Source organism: Colossoma macropomum, unplaced genomic scaffold, assembly GCF_904425465.1.
Source record: "Colossoma macropomum unplaced genomic scaffold, Colossoma_macropomum, whole genome shotgun sequence".
NCBI classification, from domain to species: Eukaryota; Metazoa; Chordata; class Actinopteri; order Characiformes; family Serrasalmidae; genus Colossoma; species Colossoma macropomum.
Genome location: NW_023495761.1, coordinates 2,564,727 through 2,585,046, shown reverse-complemented (window position 1 = coordinate 2,585,046; position 20,320 = coordinate 2,564,727). Strand labels below are relative to the sequence as shown.

The following is a 20,320-nucleotide window of genomic DNA, read 5'->3' as shown; positions in this document are numbered from 1 at the left end:
AATCCAATAGAAAAAAAAAACAAGACAACAATACAAGCTTGGATGTGTGAGGACATATTTTGGGGTCTTTTGTGGAGACCAAATGTCCTCAGAATTATAGAAACAAGAACATTTTGACACGTGGGGACATTTGACTGGTCTATCAGGAACAAATGAGTAAAAATAAGGTTAGAGTTGGGTTAGAGGTACACTTTAAAAAAGATGGTTCTTCAGGTGTTCCTTAATAAGGGTAATGGTTCTGCTTAGAACCATGAGTTCTATATAAAACCATTTCATGCTTAAACGGTTTATTGTATGGTGAAATGGTTCTTCAGACTGATGGAGAATGTGCTGTACACGGTTCTAAGTGGACCCTTTTTATAAAAAGATTCTATATAGAACCATGTGCAGCACATTCTCTATGCAAAAGAACCATTTAAGCATGAAATGGTTCTATAGGGAATCATCCCCTTTACTAAAGAACCCTTGAAGAACCATATTTTTCAAGAGTGTGGCACAGCAGCATTTAGCTTCAGTAATACAGAAGATATGTAGTCCCCACAAATACAATGTTTTTGACCTAGTCAGTAAGTAAAAGGCTGCGATGTGACATTTAGACTGTAAATAATAATGACTCATTGATTTAAATTGATTGGGAATTGAAATAGTTTTAGATGTAAATAATTAAACACATACACTCTTTCTCTGGTCGAGGAATATTACTAATGGAGACTGGAGACAGACACAGTGTACATGAGGCAGAAGGCTGACTGCACCAGCTCACACTGCCAAGAATGTTATTTCAGATGTTACATGAGGTTTGTAGATGTTTGACAATCACTACTGACAAAGTTGGACTGATAATAGTCCAGGCTTCACACATCAAAGACAAAATGGTTTATCTGCATGGCTGCCGCATAACTTGGCCTACAGCATCGTTGTGATGTTCTTCAGTCTGACCCAGCAAGGTTACAGCTTTGTAGCCGTTTTGCCATTTCTAAGGAATCTGTAACTCTGCATAAATTCTTCCAGGAAAAAATCTCACTACAATGCTGTGATTTAATGCTTTCAGACACCGCCATCTCCACAGGATTTTCCCTGATAAAATCAGAATGAATGGGTATGTTAGTCCTGAGCTCCACCATGTGGCCATTTTAGCATGTGCAGTTCTTTTTTATTGCTCTTTTTGGCTCTGGCTCAATCTCGTTTAGAGTCATGTAACAGGAATGGTAGTAAATATGATTTGTTTTGGGTTGTACTGTGTTTTGAAACCAGAAATAGCAGCTGGGTAATCTTACTGCTTTAAGATTTGGAGTCGTCAAGCACATTTCATTTATAGTTTAGCAGTTTACTTTGCTCTAAGATTAAAGTTCAGGGGAAAAAAAAACAAGGTTGAATTCCTGTTGCAGAATTATCTCCTGGGACCCAGTGGAGGGGTGGCCAGTGCCACTTTCCTGTGATGCGTTGTCACAGTTTTTGCCGCCCCGGTTAAACAAGGTAAGACAGCTATCATCAATGAAGCAGTCATCACAGAAAAGTTCTGCTACTTTGTGTGAATAGTTTTATGGTGAAAAACTGCAATCAGGGCATTTACCAATCAGTTATGATCTGACGCTACACTCAGTAATCAGCGTATCTCACAGGTGAGTGGACACTGCACAAAACCTAAACGTCATTTTTGTTCATTTTGCTTAAGGAAGTGGCTAACTTTGGCTTTCTACATTAGGAAAACTTTTTAAAGCACCCACATCAGTGTACTGAAGTATTTCCTGTTACACACTGTGTCCTAAGTGGATTACTGTAACATTACTGTAACTGAAGATTGTAACAGTGTTCAGCACAGAGTAGAAATAATTTTCATATAACGTAATGAAACAGAAAATCACTTTCAATTTTTCCTGTGTGAAACTATTAAAAAATGTAGTAGAGCCATAGAATTATGATCACACTAATAATTTGCCCAGTATGCTTCAGCAGTGCTGCTCTGTGAGCTGTATTACATGAAGTAGGCTATACGATGGTTAGATGAGATAACTACCAGAAAATTGTGTCTACTAACATTTACTGCCATCTAGCAACACCTATCATTAGGCATGTAAATATTTTTTGTTTAATGGTGCAGTCTAGATTTCATCAGAGGTGAATCCAGTGTTAAGTATATGTTCCTGCTAATGCAGTCGATTAGCTCATCTCCTTGCTGAATATTATTCACTCATAAAGTTAATGCTCACCTAACAGTTTGCCACCCATTAAAACGGCTGGGTCTAACATGGCCCCCCCTTTGAAAAAGTTCTGGCTACGACCCTGATCACCTCATGCTGATTATACAGTACTGATACAATGGTTACTTTGTGTATGAAACATATAAAACCTAAAACATCATTAAGTGATTCTTCCTACCTAACAGAAGAAGACTGGCCCCTTAAAGAGCAACTACACCCTAAGACCCTTTTTTCCCATTAACAGCTGAAATACATTGCTCTGTAATAATAAAATGTACCAGTCTTGCTTACAATGTGAACACATCTTTCCAAACTGTAAAAATATAGTTTTTATCGTGGTCAGTTCCGTCTCCGCAGCACCCCTCTAGTTCAACTCTGCTATAGGTACCGAAGTACAAAGACACGTCACAGTATGCAAATCAGTCAAATAACGCTGCTGCCCCTTGATGACGCCCTACTCATGCTGCACTCATAAATATGAAAGCATAGAGCGAGGAGATAACCACACTCACGCGCTGATCTTAATATCCCCAGCATCACCTCACAAGGCTGCGATGTGCCAGCTGTCCGTACCAACTGTAAATTACCCAGTTAATCTAAGCTTAGTTCGTAATAAAAATGTTGGACCAATTAAGTGAGGATTCTTCATAAAGCTGCCGGTGTTGCATCCGATTCACGTTTCCCTTCACAACTCAAACCCTTGAGCACACACTCATTAAACAGACATCAATGGCAAGCAACACTGGAACTATGGAAAGCAAAACGGTTCAGGAAAGGTTAATCTTAAATGGCCATTGTTACCGACTGTGTCAACCTTTCATCCATACAGCTTTTCTCTAAGTTTTTACGCTTTCCGTAGTTCCAGTGTTGCTTGCCGTTGATTTCTGTTCAGTGAGTGCGGGGCCTGACGGTTCAATTTATGAAGAGGAACGTGAATTTGAGTGGGAACTGAATCAGATGCACTGCCTGATCAGAAACACCTTCCCTCGGCGAAGATGGGATGGTAGTAGAGAAAAATCGTCAACCTGGTAAGACCTCTCAGTTGCAAAAGTGCCTTTTGATTCTGTCATTCTCCATATTTTCTGGTAGCTTACGTACACTTGCTTTAAAAACACAGCAGCCCAGCCCACCCGGTTTTACTCGCAGCCCCACCTCCAAACCCGTAGATCACTGCAGTGCCCATCCCATTTTTGAGCATTTTTCAAAGTTGAGCCAAGGGTGGAGTTAGCTGAAAATAGTGGGGTGCAATTACTCTTTAACTGTGGTCTTTATTTCTCTTGGGCAGCCAGTTGCCAGCTCTAAAGCTGACCAAGACAGTAAGTTTTAGAAAGTTACCTAAATGTACACTTGCTGCTGTTCTGCCTGTCAAACGTTTGGGGACACAAATCTTTTCAAATTTCAAATTCAAATGAGCATGTTTTCGTTAACCCCCTGGGCTTATTATTAATTTATATTGTAACAAAACAATTTTAAAAATACATGTGATACAGTTTTCCTCAAAATAATCTTTATTAGTCTTTAATATTTTAAGCTGATGCAAATCAACAAAGAAAACATGATAATTAATAAAAAAAACCCACCATTTTGCTACGTTCACATTACGAGTTTCACTGATCAAATCCGATTTTTCACTCAGATCTGATCTTTCTGACATTTAGGTATGGGACTCAAATCTGTCATTAATGTGAACGAATCAGCATCCTGAAATGACCTGATCCAATTATTGTTGGTAGTCTCTGTCTAGTTTCGACCATCGCCTGTTTTACCTCGTGTTTGATTGATCCTCATTACATAAAAGCCTTGCTTTTACCGCGAGCGTCTGGTCTATTCTGCCACATTACAGGTATCCCCAAACTTTGGTCAGGCAGTCTATTTTCTTCCAGCTCTCCTGCCACAGTAGAGCTGACCTACATCTGTACTACTCCTAAACAACTGACCTCTTTGCAGCCTTTCAAGAAGTTACATGGGACCCTTGAAATGCTCTGGCACACTCAGTGGTCCTTCACTGGCGTGGGTAGGATTGGAGTCACGTACACCACCACAGTTTCCACATTGCCACCTAATAATATCCCTGTGAGAGATCAGCCAATGTCAGTTGAGAAAGTCTAGGAGATTTGTGGCCTATGAGTCATCCCTGATTAAACTGGCATTTTTACAGTTCGGGTAATGGATACTAAGGTCAAGGTTTAATTAGCCGGTAGTCTTGCAAGCAAGACGTCTGAGTATCACCAAAGAGCCTGATGGGTTGCGGGGCTTAACGTGACCAAGAGCTGTCTACTTTAACAGGAATGGGCTGTATGACTGACATGCAAAAATTGCTGCTTTTGTGTGACCTGTTATCAAAACAGGGTAACTGTAAACCCTCACATATTTCATAGTACCAACTCCTCAAACAGAGCTCTTGAATAACTTTAAAAGATATGTTGCAGAACCTCGTTTTTAGTCCTATATCTTGCTCAGAAAGACGCTTTGGTGTGCAGAAAAAATGGCTTGTAAGTTTGTTTCCTGTTATTGTGTGGCAGGAGAGTGTAACTAACAAAATATGACAGTTGTCTGATCGTTGACGCTGAGTCTAAATAATCAGCTTAGGCAGCTTGGTTTAGGGAAGCAGTTATAGCACTATATAACTCTAACCCTAGCACTCCAACAGATGACAATGTTGGATAGGGAATATTGGATTGAAATCCATTCTTTCAGCCCCAATGCACAGAGATCATGAATCCTACAATGGCACACTTTCACTGGGGAGCTGAGGTGAGTCTCGTTGGTTGCATGTGCTGCACAACAGTATGGAAGTATTATAATTATTTCACAATTTTGTGATTCGCCAACAGCTAACACATTCACTGACATGGTTTCCAATGGTGTGCAGTGATGTTACATAACACATTATAAGGGGGGAAAAACCTTTATACTCTTAATTCTATGTTGATTTCCAAGGTTTTTAATTATTTACAAACTCCTAATTTAACGCATCTGCTCTTAATCATGCCTTCAGGAGAATCATAGGGATATTATTAATGGGAGTATAATAAGGATATTATAACTAGTGCTGAAATTAACCTATTCAGGTTAATCACCAGCTAAACAATGGGGGATTGGTGAAGCAGACATTTAGTTAAACCCTTTTGTTAGGTGTTTATTTACATATTAAAAATAAAAAGGGAAAATTAGTGTTTTTGGGCTGTAGAGTACGTTGGGTATGAGGGAGGAATCTGGAAGAGAACGATGGCCTTGTATTCAAAAGCATTTCCTGGCTGATTTCATGATCATAGTTCTGTTCAAGACTATATTGTTGCCTGAATATCATGTCTGAATGGATGATAATAAAATGTTAAATGTCTCTAACAGGTAACCATAGTAACATGTTCAGTGGATTCATCTCGTACTGGGTATTTTGAAAGAGGTTCTTCAAAGGGCTGGCAGAATATGACATGAAGTCCAACACAAAAGCTTAGCAGAGGCTTTGTAATTACCTGTAACCATCTGACATTTTGTTTTTCATTACGTAGCTCAGCTTGAGGTATATGAAAAATTACATCTTTATTTTTGTCATTTACATTTTACAAATCAGAAAAATAAGCAATAAAACATTTACCTACATGATATGACTTAACACAATGTAAAAGAAACATCTTTTTATAATATAAAGCAGTTACATTGCAATAATACTTTTGTTTAATTTTTACCAAATAACGCGCAGTGAAAACTCAAACATTTATAGTCTGTTACAATAATTACATGAGCCCAGGAAGAGTCACAATCTTAAATGCCTTATATATACTGCTGATCTCAGGCTGCCAGAACAATGTAACAAGGCTATTTCGCATCTAATCATAAAGAAATAATGGCTCAAATGTGATGCTATGCAGCTTTAAGTTGCGTTAAACGGACCTCCTCTAAGACCTGGTCGAGGAGCTTGTCAATGACCTCACTATTGAAGTCCACCTGCTGCAGGTCGAGAGCAGGAATGAAGGAGACCAGCAGGTGGCCCACCTTGAATCGCAGACTCTTCAGCTTGCGTCTCTCTTCTCCAACAGCAATGTCTTCTCTCCCTCCTCTATCCGTCTCTTTTTTCAGCTTCTCCAGTTCACACTTCAGCTGGTCACACAGGGTTGAGAAGCTAGCTTTCTCTTCCTTCTCCTCCTCTAGCTAATAATAGTGCACATCATTATGATGACATGAGATAATGTGAGTCAAAAAAATCTAAAATGAGTAGTTAAAAATAACAGATGCTCACCTCGGGCCAGTTGCATTAGCTATTCATAAGTTTAAACAATGATTGGTAAGCCTATACGCATCTACTAAGGTTTACAGATTACTATTAAGTATTCCAATTTACTGCTGCATAAAGGCAAGTGGAAATATTTAGTAGCTGCTAACCTCAATATAAATAGTTTGTGCGGTGCAACATTTCAATGTTTTCAATGAATTCAATTAATGTTTAAGGCTTACCTTACGTTAAAACTAGCCTATATTTGAATGTCTATACAGCTGATGCGGTTCCACATCTATAATTGACATATAGCTAAATAGATTAATTGTGATTTTCCTAAAATTTCTGACAATTGAGAGTTTAGTTGCAAAAAAAGATTAGTGGTATTGGCAAATTTTAGTACGATGTGACTTTTTTGAGATCTCTACTAAAATTCAATTGGAGACAAAAGATTACTGGGGTCTTTTGCTCAGGATAAATTTCTGAGCAGCAGGTAAACTTAAAGTCTTATTTGTCTTTCCATCTGATGTCATTGTTGTTGTCATAAGATATTAAAGAGATTTTTTTTTTATTTTTCTTTCTTCTGGGTCAATTTAAATTTTCCCCAACCCTAAATCTTCAAATTAACTTAAATCAAAAACCCTCTGATGTGTTTAGATGGTCCTCGTCAATTTATAAAATACCGAGTAAAAAACAGTTGTTTGCATTTGGGTGGTCAATTGTAAATTTATCACGTGACTAATGCGTATATTCACTGGGATGGACCACATTGCGCTCTTTAATGAAGACTTTGCCACTACATAAAGATATGACATCAGAGAATATGCCACGATATGTAAACAGTAGGGGTGGGAATCTCTAGGCACCTCACGATTCGATCCGATTACGATTCAGAGGGCTGCGATGCAATTATAAAACGGTTATCGATCTCGATGCATCTTTTTTTTCTATACAGGATTTCTATTTTCTCACTGTGTGAGGACTTGGTACTTTTAAAACAAAGTATTTGTAATGATCCATAATGAATTTACTTCCAATATCTTTTATTAATAAATCAAATGGAAGTGATGTGGCAAGTCAACTGGAAGGCTCTCATTCACTGCTCTGGTTTGGAGCACATGAGACGCTGCTGCCACTCACCTGCGATAAAGTTATGGTGAAATAAGATCCAGTGTCAGTGGATGTCCACGCAGCACGTAACAGCCGTCCTGCCCGTTTTCTTTAGTGATTTTATAACTTCGGTTTTGGTCTCGTTGTAGAGACGGGAGGGAGGGGTTGTATCGCTGTGTCAGTAAAATATCTTTGAGACGGGACATGCACAATATAGCGCGAAAGCCGTTTCGGCGTGCAGACTGCAGGTCATTTAGAAACGATGCGTTTATAAGCAGCTCAGTTGGTTTCCTTGTACATTAAATCTGCAACGAGAGACTGTCAAACACTAAACAGCTGCGAAGATGAAGTCGCTTCTCTTTCGAATTTATTCATTTACATTCGGCGCCTCAGTCAGAATTTAAGGTGGAACGGGAAAATTCAAACAAGAAGCTGGAGAATAAGACGTGACTTCAGCCTCGTAAAACAGTCTAACGCTGAGAGACATTTTACGATAAGCCGATCTACTTTTGAGGAAAAGCGTCCTGGCGGAGATGGGAGGAAAGCGGCTAAAGCAGAGCAAAGTAAGTCTGCGCTCTCGTTTATATTGTTTAGCCTATACTAGGACATTATCACATACTGAGACATACTGGACATTAAATGTTGTGGCTCCCAAGCTGGTTTGCTTTTTGTTGAAAGGACAAAATGGCTCTTCTTATCATTTGGGTTGTGACTCCTGACCTGACCTGGCTTTTAATGCAGAGGGAGCCGGTCAAGATTTCTCACTCATCCAGTGGTGTTTTTGTTATGTGCCGCCACAGACTGTCTGGGCGCTGCACTTCCGCACTTCCAAGTTCCGCCTTTTGCGTTCCGTCAACATTACGTTATAAATTAAATATTTATAAAATCGATTTTTGACATTTGTGAATCGATTCAGAATCGTCCACGTCCGCATCACGATGCATCTAAGAATCGATTTTTTCCCGCACCCCTAGTAAACAGGGTATAGAACACAGAACTTTTTTTAGCAATTGTATTATGACTTTGGCCATTCAAGTGCAATTTCCTTGTGGTAAACTTAGGTCCATCTGATCGGATCATTAGTTGAACGTGCAGAGGAAGTTTGTTGGTAGTGCTTTTCACTCGTACCCTGCTCAGAAGCTGACTCCTCTCATCCTCCAGGGCGGCACAGTGGTCCCGGAGTACCTCCAGCTCCTCCCTGCATGCGTCCCTCTCCTCCACGGCCTCCCTCATCATCTCCATCAGCTCATCCTGCTGATGCTGCAGACTCCACAGCTCCTCTTCAGCACTGCATGCCTCAGCTTCCCCATCCTGTTTACAATCTGATTCTGTTATGTCCTCTGGAGTTGAATGGTAACCTGTTTCTGTGGTGGTTGATTCCTCGTTGTCATGCCACTCCTCTTCATCCTCCTCAACAGGCTCCTGATAGGCCTCAAATCTCTCTATAATTTGGCTCTCCATTTTGCTCATTTGTTCATCTGAATTCCTGTTTCTCTCTCTACCTTTCACTTTCTTCAACTCGTTCTCCTCTTTTTTAATTACAGGACTGAAATTTCCATGAATTGAGGTGCCAGCCCCTTGTGGTGGGGTGTTAGGTAAAAGTGCACAAGACATGATGCCCTCTGCTGTGGGTATTTCTCCACTTGAAGAGCATTTCCGTTTCATCCTTTAACAGATGGAGAAAAGAAAGATAAAGCCAAAACAGATGCTCCACAATTACTTATTAGGCAATTAGCAATGTGATATGCAAAATGACATAAGTATGTACGAGTGCTTATTACGACAGAATCACCTTTTTAGTGCATCAGAGAGGGCAGTGAGATTAATCAGTGGCAGTGGTGATCTCTGCGCTAGAGATGAACTGGTTTCTAAAGAAAAAAAAAGATAAACATCAATGGAGCTTCATCAAATAACTGTTTAAAGCCAAATAAATGCAAGACTCCATCATCTTTCATCAACCTTGCACAAAGCTGGGTACAAATAAGGAATTTTGCTTTCAATACCAGTACCGATATTGAAACCCTAATGGATGATACTGGTCCGATATTTCCACTATGAAGACTACTAAGCTTTAAAAAGACTTATTTTTATTGAAGCACTTTACTTACAACAAGCATGTAAAAGTGAGTTACCATGCTCAAACATGAATAAATACACAGCTAACAGCCTGACATCACACAATATAAGCATGTGCAATTTCAAGCTAGATTTGCTACAGGATCAGGTTCATTCCTTTTTCTCTCTGATTGATTGTATTGGTTTATTTTTGACATCTAGTGGCTCAATTCTGCTATTGCAATGATTGACTTTTTCTTCAGCCTAGTAAATGTCATTGGAAGTAGAGCCACAAGCTCAAGTTGATGCCACTAGTGTTTGTGGAACAGAAAAGGAAAGAATAAAACAACTTTCACAGGGTATCCAAATGCATAACTTGGAAAAAGCTAACCACATCACCAACATTCATTTGGCCTACAGTGCCTTGCTGAGTGAGACATTTTTGCTGAATGTTCTGCCAGTTATATTCCAGACTGCATGCAACTCTCCACAGTGCAAGCAGAGCAATTTAAACTGGCTGGAACCAAACAGTGCTCAACACAATACAAACCTAAGCAAGCATTAGTAGTAGGTGAGAGAGCACTGAGGCTGTTCCCACTATTAGTGGACCGACCACAGTGACTTTGTTGGCAGAGCACAGTATTCTTTGGCTGTCTGGCTGGCAGAGGAGATATCGGGCTTGAAGTCTCTAATCCCTGGAGACATATGGGTGAAAATAGGATAGTGTATTTCCACTTAATATTATATATAATATGTTGGAGTGACTTCTTAGATATTATCAAAGCTTTTTCTAGAAGTGGCAACTAAATAAGCTCTTACCTCTGGCACATTCTCCTCCTGTAGACTTTTACTATTCCTTTTCCTGTTAAGGATCAGAACGTACTGAATAACAATATCAGCACAATAACATTACCCATATGAAAAAAAAAATATTGACATGGTTTTTTATACATTTGAAATATTTCAAATACATTGCATTCCATGCCAAAATACATTCCGAACACTAAAATGTATTTCAGGATATACTGCCATATTGGTCCAATATAATTTAAAATACATTTATTTTAAAATGTATGGGAGAAATATTACACACAGAAATGTACTATACAAAAATAAATGCATATAAATGTGTTTATCAAATACATAATACTTGTCTAATGCACTTTACTTTTTGGATACCTTTTAATATTAATTTGTATTCCAGTATCTTAATTTTAAATATTAGCAAATGAACCTTTAACATGGCAAAAGCACGTGTTTTAGGTGTTGATACACTGTGAAAATACAGTTATGATTAGATTTCCTATTTATTTGAAATATATTTTGTGTGAGTGCTGTAATTTGCAAAAATATACCTGATCAATACATTTGGAATATATATATATATTTTTCCATATGGGTAACAATGTGTACTGTACGTGTAGGAGCATCTTACTGGCGTTTGAAGGGTTTGGGGTATGACCTCTGCTCTTCTTCTTGATCCTCCAGTTCCTCTTCCACCATACAGCTCCTGATTGGGATCCAATGAGCGTCAAAAAGGCCTGTTTCAACGTTCTTACCAGAGAAACGCATCACTCAAAAATGTAATAGCAGCTCCCTTACTAAAACAACAGAGGCAAGGCAGCAGACTAACCAAGTTCTTCACTGCTACATCATGATCCAGAGTAGGGCTGAGACGATTACTTCTATAATCGGTTCATCCACAACTACTCCATTAATCAAACTTTCATGCCCTCTGCAGCACTGCCATCATTCAAAGTGTGTGCAACAAATGGTTCCTTTTGCAGTGCAGTTAAACAACAAAAGCCGAACTGTCCTCATTGCAGTCTGTTGGAATGACTGAATGTATTACATGAGGACTATAGAGCTTTAGAGAGAACTTTTGTTTTTAAGCAAATGATGAGTTGACTTTTCTCTGTAATCAACATGATGGATTCTCACATGTGATCCTGAAATTGACTTAAAGGCCATTGAGTATAGCTAGTATGTCACTCACTCTATGAGCGTACATAAGACTATTATGTCTTGCAAATGTACTTTTTTCATTTACAAATGTGTGCAAAAGTCTTAAGCAGCCATAAAAATAGTTTTCCCCACTAGTAAAAACTGTTAATCTCAGTAGTAAGTGTGTTTTTGCCTATAACGCATTAGAATAAATACTTTTGAAAAGACTGATTGTTATCTTAGTTAGAAGAATACTGTTAATAGAACATAAGTTTATTGATGCACTCAAGCCATTGCATATATTTGTTAAATCCCATCATGATGAGCTAAACTAGGAGCTGGATGGTACTGGCCATGTTTGGTATTGGACATGGAAATGGTTAAGCTCAAAGACATAAAATCACAATGTATTCTTTATTTGTTTGTGCTCTAATGTTAATGTTTTTTTATAAATGCTTACTGACAAGATAAGTAGCTTTTCTCAGACTAAGAAGACTTTTGCACAGTACCAAATATGGTCTGAAGTGGTTTGAAGTGATGGTTAATACGTTGATTGATTGCTTAAGTTTAAATCAGGTCAATGGACATTAATCAGGGTTTTTTGGAAATGATTTTAGGATATGATCTGGATATTATTCAGAGAATTTGTATACTCATATGGAATCGTATTAAGTAATTATTAATTATTCTGTGAAAGTTGATTGAAAATGAGCATTTCAATATGATATATGTATCATTAACAATTTATAAATTAACCTTTAATCACTTTTAACTTAAGGTTAAACAGAATAATATTTTAGTAATATGCTTTTTCTTTGATTGTATTTGATTAACTGTTTGAAGTGTATTCTGTCTCTACATAGCACTCTTAGGGTCATTCTGATGTTTTCGTGGAAGTTCCAGACATCTAAATTCCTCATTCGATACAAATTTAGATCTTTGTTTCCTGATGACAGATTTTGGATTTCACCTTTTGTATATTTTACTCTTGAATATTATTCCTTTTGCAAGTATGTTACATAACATTTTACAGTATAATATCAATATTATTTAATTTTTACTCATCACGGATGGTTTGAGCATAATCTGTCACTAAATATTTACTTATTATAATTATAAATAAACAAGTGATATAATCAATCATTTGGGTGCACAACTAAAGTTATGCAAGAGGGGAATGATGGAATAAAATGAAAATTTCTAGCAACAAAACAAGATGATTAAAAGAGAACATTGCCCTGCGATGGACTGGCGACCTGTCCAAGGTGTATCCTGCCTTCCGCCCAATGACAGCTGGGATAGGCTCCAGCACCCCACAGCGACCCAGAAGGATAAGCGGTTTAGATGATGTATGTATGTATGTAAAAGAGAACATCATGGATAAGAGGTAATACATAGGACAGGATTAAGTATTTTTTGTGGAAAGTACCAGGTCTGTGTAGACACTTCTAGAAAGTTCCAGAAGAGGCCTAAAGGAACTCTTTTGAACTTCTGAGTAAACATTTTAACTTCCCAAGCACAGGTAGGCTAAGTTGTGTAGGTGGTTATATAAAGTGTTTTTTAGTATCAGCAGAGCTCAGGTACGAAAAAGACAACTTGACCACCACTATATTAATGAGGTTGAATTTAATTGGGTCTAAAGTGATAAATCTTTCAATTAGTGACGGGCAATATAGGTTATCAAACTTCAGAGAGAGAAAGGCAATTACTTTATCCCTAAACAGTGGGGATTGGCAGTGGGGTCCAGAACCATTGTCCAGGTGAAATTCTTTTTGCCTGAATAAAGAGGAGCCTTTTTTTCTCCATCCAAGACCCAGCATCTAAAGTCTTCTTTGAGATAGCATACATTATTGAATGTACGTGATCAGTAAGTTACAATTAAAGTATTTGTTTAACTGTTTGCCTGGCATGAGTGATCGGTGTCACTTACCCTCGACACTGAACTGTTTGGAGCTGTGTCCATCTGATATCTGATTCTGCTGTCTGTTAGCACTGCACTGCAAAACGCCTTCCAATCACATTTTAAGTTTTTAACTATTATTTTGACCAATTAATTTTGTGCTATACCTCTGTGTGATGTTTTGAGACCCTTGAAACACACTGTACACTTCTCTGATTTTCAGATCTTTGATCTCCTGCCTTGATTTATAACTTATATTGAAAACTGATTTATAACTGATATATAACTTTCTTCCACTTCATAAGTCTGGTCTGCAATTATTGTAGAAACTGATTTTTGAGACCTCTTAGGCAAATTCCTGCACCAATGTATATTTTGGCAGAGAAAAACTCCTTGACTAGATGGCTGAAGTAGTCCATACGTTTACCTTAAAGGGCTATGAGTGTATGTAAGAAAATAACTAGTCTTTATTAGTTGTCCACTTAAATGGACTTTCAGTTTATCATTGCAGCCCTAATCCTATACTGATTTCACCTAACCAAATCATACCCACAGCAATTACATGTGGTCATACTAAGCTCAGGCCAGTATATAATGTGTCTTCTATAAAAACATAAACCACCAATTTAACTCCAAAGGTCAAAAGGCCATTGGCTAGCGAACTCCACGCAATTTATTATGAACTGCAGCCTTGCTGGGTCTTAAGGGCTGCAATTTTATCTCCTGTATAGTCTAAGATTCCTCCTGTGTAGTCTAAGGAACACTCATTTGATGGGGCAATCCAAAGCCTTCATGAACAACCCAGAGAGACATGATGACGTACACTAGTTCCCAAGAATGCAAGGCACTAGACAGCAGCATAAGCCAGCCCTAACATCATAACACAACATAACTCAAGAGTCCCCCTCAAGGAGTTTCAAAGCTTCTCTGAAATGGTGGAAACATGGCAGGAATCTGAAAGTGCTGTTCTCCTTTCCATCTCTAAGATTAGCACAAACAGGATACAATGCAACTTGCTAAATTAGCCCTGCTTTAGAGATTCTTGGTCTGGTACATATCTACTCAACCAAAACAACCTTTTCCCCACACTCACACCCCACCTCTCCCTCCCCAAGTGTTTTACGGGTGTCACCTGAATTGCGGGTCATGGTTCATGCTGCAGAACCATTTCTCGGGCAGACGGCTGCAGTCAAAGCCATCTGGAAGTCTTCTCCACTTCAGGCAGCTGTCGCACTGGACCCAGACCTGATCCGGAACTTTCCTTCACACATGCAGATAGTTTAATACAAAATCAGTATAGTGTAGAAATGAGAAGAAAAAATAGTATAGTATACTATAAAACAGTATAACGTAATACTAATTTCTCACTCACAACTAACTTAAACAGGCCTGCAAAAAGTGTGGTATAGACATTTGGGTGAAGAAGATATTTTTTTCACAAAGATTAGGAATCTGAACAGGTATTGTTGTACAGTCTTGTTTTGCAAAATGAAAATTATTTTGCCTTTGTTTTTTGCCATGTTGATGACATTTTTCTGACACTTAAACAAACCAAACAAAGTCAGAAGTGCAGACCTGTCGATACAGAATGTTGATGTAATTCATTACATAATTATGTAATTAATTATGTAATTATTACAGAAGACCATGAAGGCTGCATGGCCTTCCGCATGGACACAGTAAACTGAACTGAAATGACCTTATACCAATAAAGCCACAGAAAGAAGAAGCAACTAAAATATGAAGTGGTGCAACACTCACACTGTGTCCTCTATTGGAACAGTACATTTTGGATCCTCCTTTTTGCGTTTGTAGCGGATCTCGTTCCAGTACTCTTCCAGTTTGATACTGAGGTTATGCATAGTTTTTCTACGCACAAATAAAATATATAATTGTACTAAATATATTCATATTATACATTATATACATACAGTGGTCTAACTTCATGCTTCAAAATTCATAGCCCTACATCTGAGGCCTTTCCCAGTCCCAGATTAAGTCTTAGACTAAACAGCATTTTTAATAGAGACAAAAAAATCTGTGTTGGAAAAACAATTTTATGTGGCTTAAGTTTTTACCTGTATTTATCTGTGTCATCAAAGTCCTGTTTATTATGCGTTGGCTGGAGGAAATTACATTCAATCACACCAATGACTCCAACACCCTTTCTCTCTGCCTGTTTCATTAAGAGGAAGAGGCAGTGCAAAAAAACATCAGTAAAATGATTCTATATGTGAATAAAATTTTAAACAAGCAATTTTTGTTTTACCTTGCGTTGGCAGCTAACTCTTTCATAAGCTTTGATGAGTCTGTTTTTGTGATACATCATGATTCCATGATGCTCCCTGCTTTTAGTGTTGAACCCGAAGGTGATGCGAATGCGTTTGGTCTGTGAGCACAGTCAAGAATTTCCACTGAAAGAGTGAGACAGCAGTCCAGATATATTTGAACTATGAGAGCGTATGTGTCAAAACACATTTGTGGCTTAACATATTAACAGTGTTCACTAGTCAGTAGTATTCTTAGTATTCTATCAACATCACTGTGAAACTGAAATCATAATGCATTTTCCTTCAGTACTGTGACATATTTCTGAGTGAAACACGGTATCAGGTAGGGTATCTGAGCTAGCTGAGCACTTCACTACATGATAAGTGGGGATGGTCACAATGGGAGGTGAAACGTAATACTACTGTTATTTTTCCTTGCCTGCTGGTGCATGGTGATGTAATCAAAACTCACAAGATGTTTTCAATGTGGGCAAAAGTCAATAAACATTGTTCAAATATCATGGAAAATGGTATGGTATGACAAACTGTGCTTAATATGACCAGGGACAACCAACCAACCAACAAAAGTCCATTTTGATTCCAGGTTGACTGCAAGGATACTAGGAATGAAGGTCTGTAATTGTCATTGGCAATGTGAGCCAGACTCTTGGAGATGAGCTGGGTTTTCACTCTCTGTCCTCTAATGTTAATCTGCATACGTGGCTTCAGGTACAGAATGCTACAGTATGCCTGCAGATAAAAATTCAAGAAACACAATTTTCCAGTTTTTAAAAAATGTACAATTTTATCACATCATCTGGAACAAAGCTGTTCCATCATATTGCATGAAAGCGCTAATGGCGTGTGCACTTACTCTTAGTGAATATCTGCTCTCCGGCATTGTGACCCGGCTCTCACTGGTCTTCTCACTAGCGTTTGCTCGGATTTGAATGTCATATTTATCTGTGTCAAAATCAAATTCTGTTTCGCCACTTGTTGTCCTACAAGAGAGAAAGTGTACTATATATGACTAGTGATGATCAGTAAAACGCAAGTTAATCTTTCTGTGATTTGATCTATTCATTCATTCACTCATTCAGCCATTCACATTTACTACACATTTATCAGAGATATGTGCACAATTGCCACATGCATCTCACGTTCGCAGATTCCAGATAATGATGCGTGTGCCGGTGGGTCCAACAGCACCGATAGCACGCAACTCGGAGAAAAGCTCTTTCTCTGTGCTGAACAGGGAATATGCGAGGATGGCATCCAAACTGGCTGCATCTTCCATTCTGGAGACATCAAATGTCAAGGGTCCACTAAATAATGGATAATGAATTATCTAATATTACTTAAGTGGTACATAAAAATACTTAAGAGGTTTTATTAGTGTAACGTGCTTGAAAATAATATTTCGCTGAAAAATCATATTTACAGTTTTCCCCTTAATCCAAACGCATTAAATTAACCAAGACATCTTTGGTGTCCACAGTTTGCTCCTTTAGCGCCGGAGAAACAAGACTAATGTAACAAGTAATGGAAGTTTATACCCCACCAAACAACATCATGCAAACACGATGTCTCATTACAGATGCAGTTTCAGCATGTGATAATGTAAGAATGCAGTCTGTACAATGCCAACTGAAGTGAGTATTAGCTTTCATTACTTGTTAGATACATTCAAGTCCAGTGCACAACTAAAGAAGCAAACTCTGGACTCATACATTTGATTTTCCCTGTTATACATATAAATAGCACTTTTGTGTAACTTAAAGACAAAGTAAAGTAGCTCATCTCATCTTTTTATCTTCTCTATCTATTATAAACAATATTCACCAGCTATTTAGGTCATTCCTCCACAGCATGTGTAGCCAATCAACACATCTTTGACAGCTGAATGTGCTTGGAGGAGAGCAATAACTTTCCAGTTCTGTATATATGGCCTAACAGGTGTCCACAATTGGCTAACACTGACCTATAAAGCGAGATAAACCAAGCCCAATCCCCAATCCCACAGAACTGCATATTTTAAATGTCATCTAACAAACATGATCCAGCTCATCAGCTCATTAACAGAATGCTTGATGAGCTGATTTGGGTGGATCCCCAAGAGCAAGATCCTTCAAACCCAATGACAGCAGGGCCAGTCATGTTCTCTTGGACTGCTCACGGATGGTATTGCTGGGGATCAAACATAACTTCTGTCAATATGAAATAAAATAAACTCCTATGACAGCAGATAAAATAATAGGACAGCTGATATGTTATCTTCATTCCCTATTCAACAATGTTAGATTTTATACTGAAGTCACTGGGGAGGATACTGGTTTTGTTCATCCCGTCTGAAGGTGACCATGGGCACCATGATCTGTTGGGCTTTCATGGCCTGCAGGTAAGACTGGGACAACAGACCTATACTCATGCTGTTTCTGGTCTTGGTGAAGACGATGGCATCCTTCCCCAGACGCATGGAACCTGATTTAAAGCCATTACCGTAAACGCCTACTGGAACATGGTCTCTCACAGCTTTCTTGTCACTGAAGCCAAAGCTGAAGGAACATTAAAGACATCGTTTTATTCCATTTTCAACATACTTTTTTTTCATTATTTTGCTCAAATATGTGCTCTGCATGACCATAATCGCTGCAGTTCAATATACACTCCACTACAATAGAGAACTTTTAAATTATGTCTAGTTCTTTAAACTTTAAACCAGGTTCTTGACTTTTGTACATTCTTTTACAAAACTGGTTCTTTAAAAACATCAATTAAAAGGTTCTGTACGGAACCAAAAAGTGGTTATTCCATGGCCATTCTCCTTTCTGACACCTCTATTTATAAGAGTACTGTGTCGTCATGATTAAAATGTGATAACCTGATACGTCAGCTTATGTCACACTTTGTACTACCTAAGCATCTTATGCAGTTTGGCTCTGTTCATGCCTGCCCCATTATCCATGAATGAAAGGCAGTCCAGCCCTTTGATGCGCGTCCAGTCTATCCAGAACTGTTTGGCACGGACATCTGGGTCGTAAGCGTTGTCTGCAACATGTGTGTAAATCACCAGAGACACAGGAATTTACAGAAGGAAGCAAATGTTGGAAAAGGAAACGTGTACAGGAACAACTGAAGTTACAAACGGGAAGCAAAATGTTATGTATGATCTCTGTTTCATGTTCAACCATCTTTCTGGTGCACACTTCATCTTCTAAATTTGATTTAATTCAAGAGCTGATGAAAGAAGGATTATCAACTCACCAACAAGCTCCGCAATGGCGCCGAAGGGCCAGGTATGGCTGGTGGAATTGGTGTGAAGAAATTTAGGATTGAGCTGCAGGAGAGCACAGTTAGAGGGAACATGACAAATGGTGTTAATCACGTTATCAGCAGTTTTATGGGTTTTATAGGTATACACTGTTTAAAAAGATGGTTCTTAAAGGGTTCTTTAGCAAAGCCAATGTTTACATGGTAAAATGCTTCTTTCGACTGATGGAGAATGGGCCGTATATGGTTTGATGTAGAACCTTTTTGAAAATGGTTCTGTATAGCACCAAAAAGGGTTCCGCTATTGCTACAAGCTTGACATCGTAACAATAGAGGAACCTTTTTTTGTGCTATATAGAACCAAGCTTCTATATAGACCCATACACAACACATGATCCATTAATCTGAAGAACCATTTCACCATGGAAAGGACCATTTCAGCATGAAATGGTTCTATACGTAAATCATGGTTCTACGTAGAACCACTGCCTTAACTAAAGAACCCATCTTTTTTTAAGTGTGTCAGTAACGTTACAAATAAAATAGTGAACAATGTGATAGACTTCTTTTAAAAACCGATGGTATGATTTAAGACTGATAACTGATACTGTAAGTTAAACTAGCAAACTCGGATTTAAGTCAGACTTAAAAAAACACAAACTTCACATTAATAAATAAAAGCCTGTGACGTAACCTAACCTAGATGGCTTCAACAACAGGTTTTGACCAAAACTCTTCATCTAACCGTGAATGATAAATTGTACTGTCAAAGTAACTGAATAAATGTAACGTTAATCTTAGCAGGACGTTATTTGAACTGCATTAGCTAGGAAAGTCGTCTACAGGTCAGACTGTTTGTCCCTGAAACCTGCACAGTTACTTACGGTGCAAGAGGCAAACACGAAGTAAAACATGATACTCCACAATAAAAAAAGCATTAAAGGTGCTTACCGAGCTCAGAGGGATCCCTCTTTGTTTGCGAGTGGCCATTTGTCCAGATTTTCTGCGGAAAACTAACAACACATGCTAACGCAAGTTCGCTGTTGAGCCGCTGTAACGGTTCCACTCGCAGCCTTCCAAGCTCGCGCTCCTTACGTGCACGCGCGCGCCGTGACTGACTGAGTCGCTGAGTTACAGCTTCTTCATACTCGCGGCTGTTATCAGGAGCTGTGCACAGCTGTGGGCGGTCAGCTCCGGAGGCACGCAGCCCGGCAAAACTTTGGGGACACATTTGGCTTCTTCTGAAATGTGAATGTTCTCGCTATTACTTTTGAACTGAGTAAGAAAACACACCATAAAGCAGCTGTTCACTGATAATTTTTTGGGTAGGCTATGTTTTGTAACAGCCAGCTTG

General features: G+C 38.5%; 1 protein-coding gene across 1 annotated transcript; it reads right to left on the bottom strand.

Annotated features, from left to right (window-relative positions):
- Positions 1–5,499: 5,499 nt before the first annotated feature.
- Positions 5,500–20,083, bottom strand: morc3b (MORC family CW-type zinc finger 3b). The gene is made up of 17 exons (XM_036563478.1): positions 19,918–20,083; positions 18,961–19,033; positions 18,612–18,744; positions 18,027–18,251; positions 16,857–16,994; positions 16,571–16,697; positions 16,318–16,446; positions 15,696–15,815; positions 15,505–15,602; positions 15,188–15,295; positions 14,559–14,687; positions 11,018–11,092; positions 10,402–10,444; positions 10,133–10,277; positions 9,320–9,395; positions 8,656–9,193; positions 5,500–6,353 (listed from the first exon to the last, which is right to left on the bottom strand). The coding sequence occupies exons 1-17, from the start codon at positions 19,954–19,956 to the stop codon at positions 6,066–6,068; spliced, it is 2,484 nt and encodes an 827-aa protein (XP_036419371.1). The 5' UTR covers positions 19,957–20,083; the 3' UTR covers positions 5,500–6,065.
- Positions 20,084–20,320: the final 237 nt, after the last annotated feature.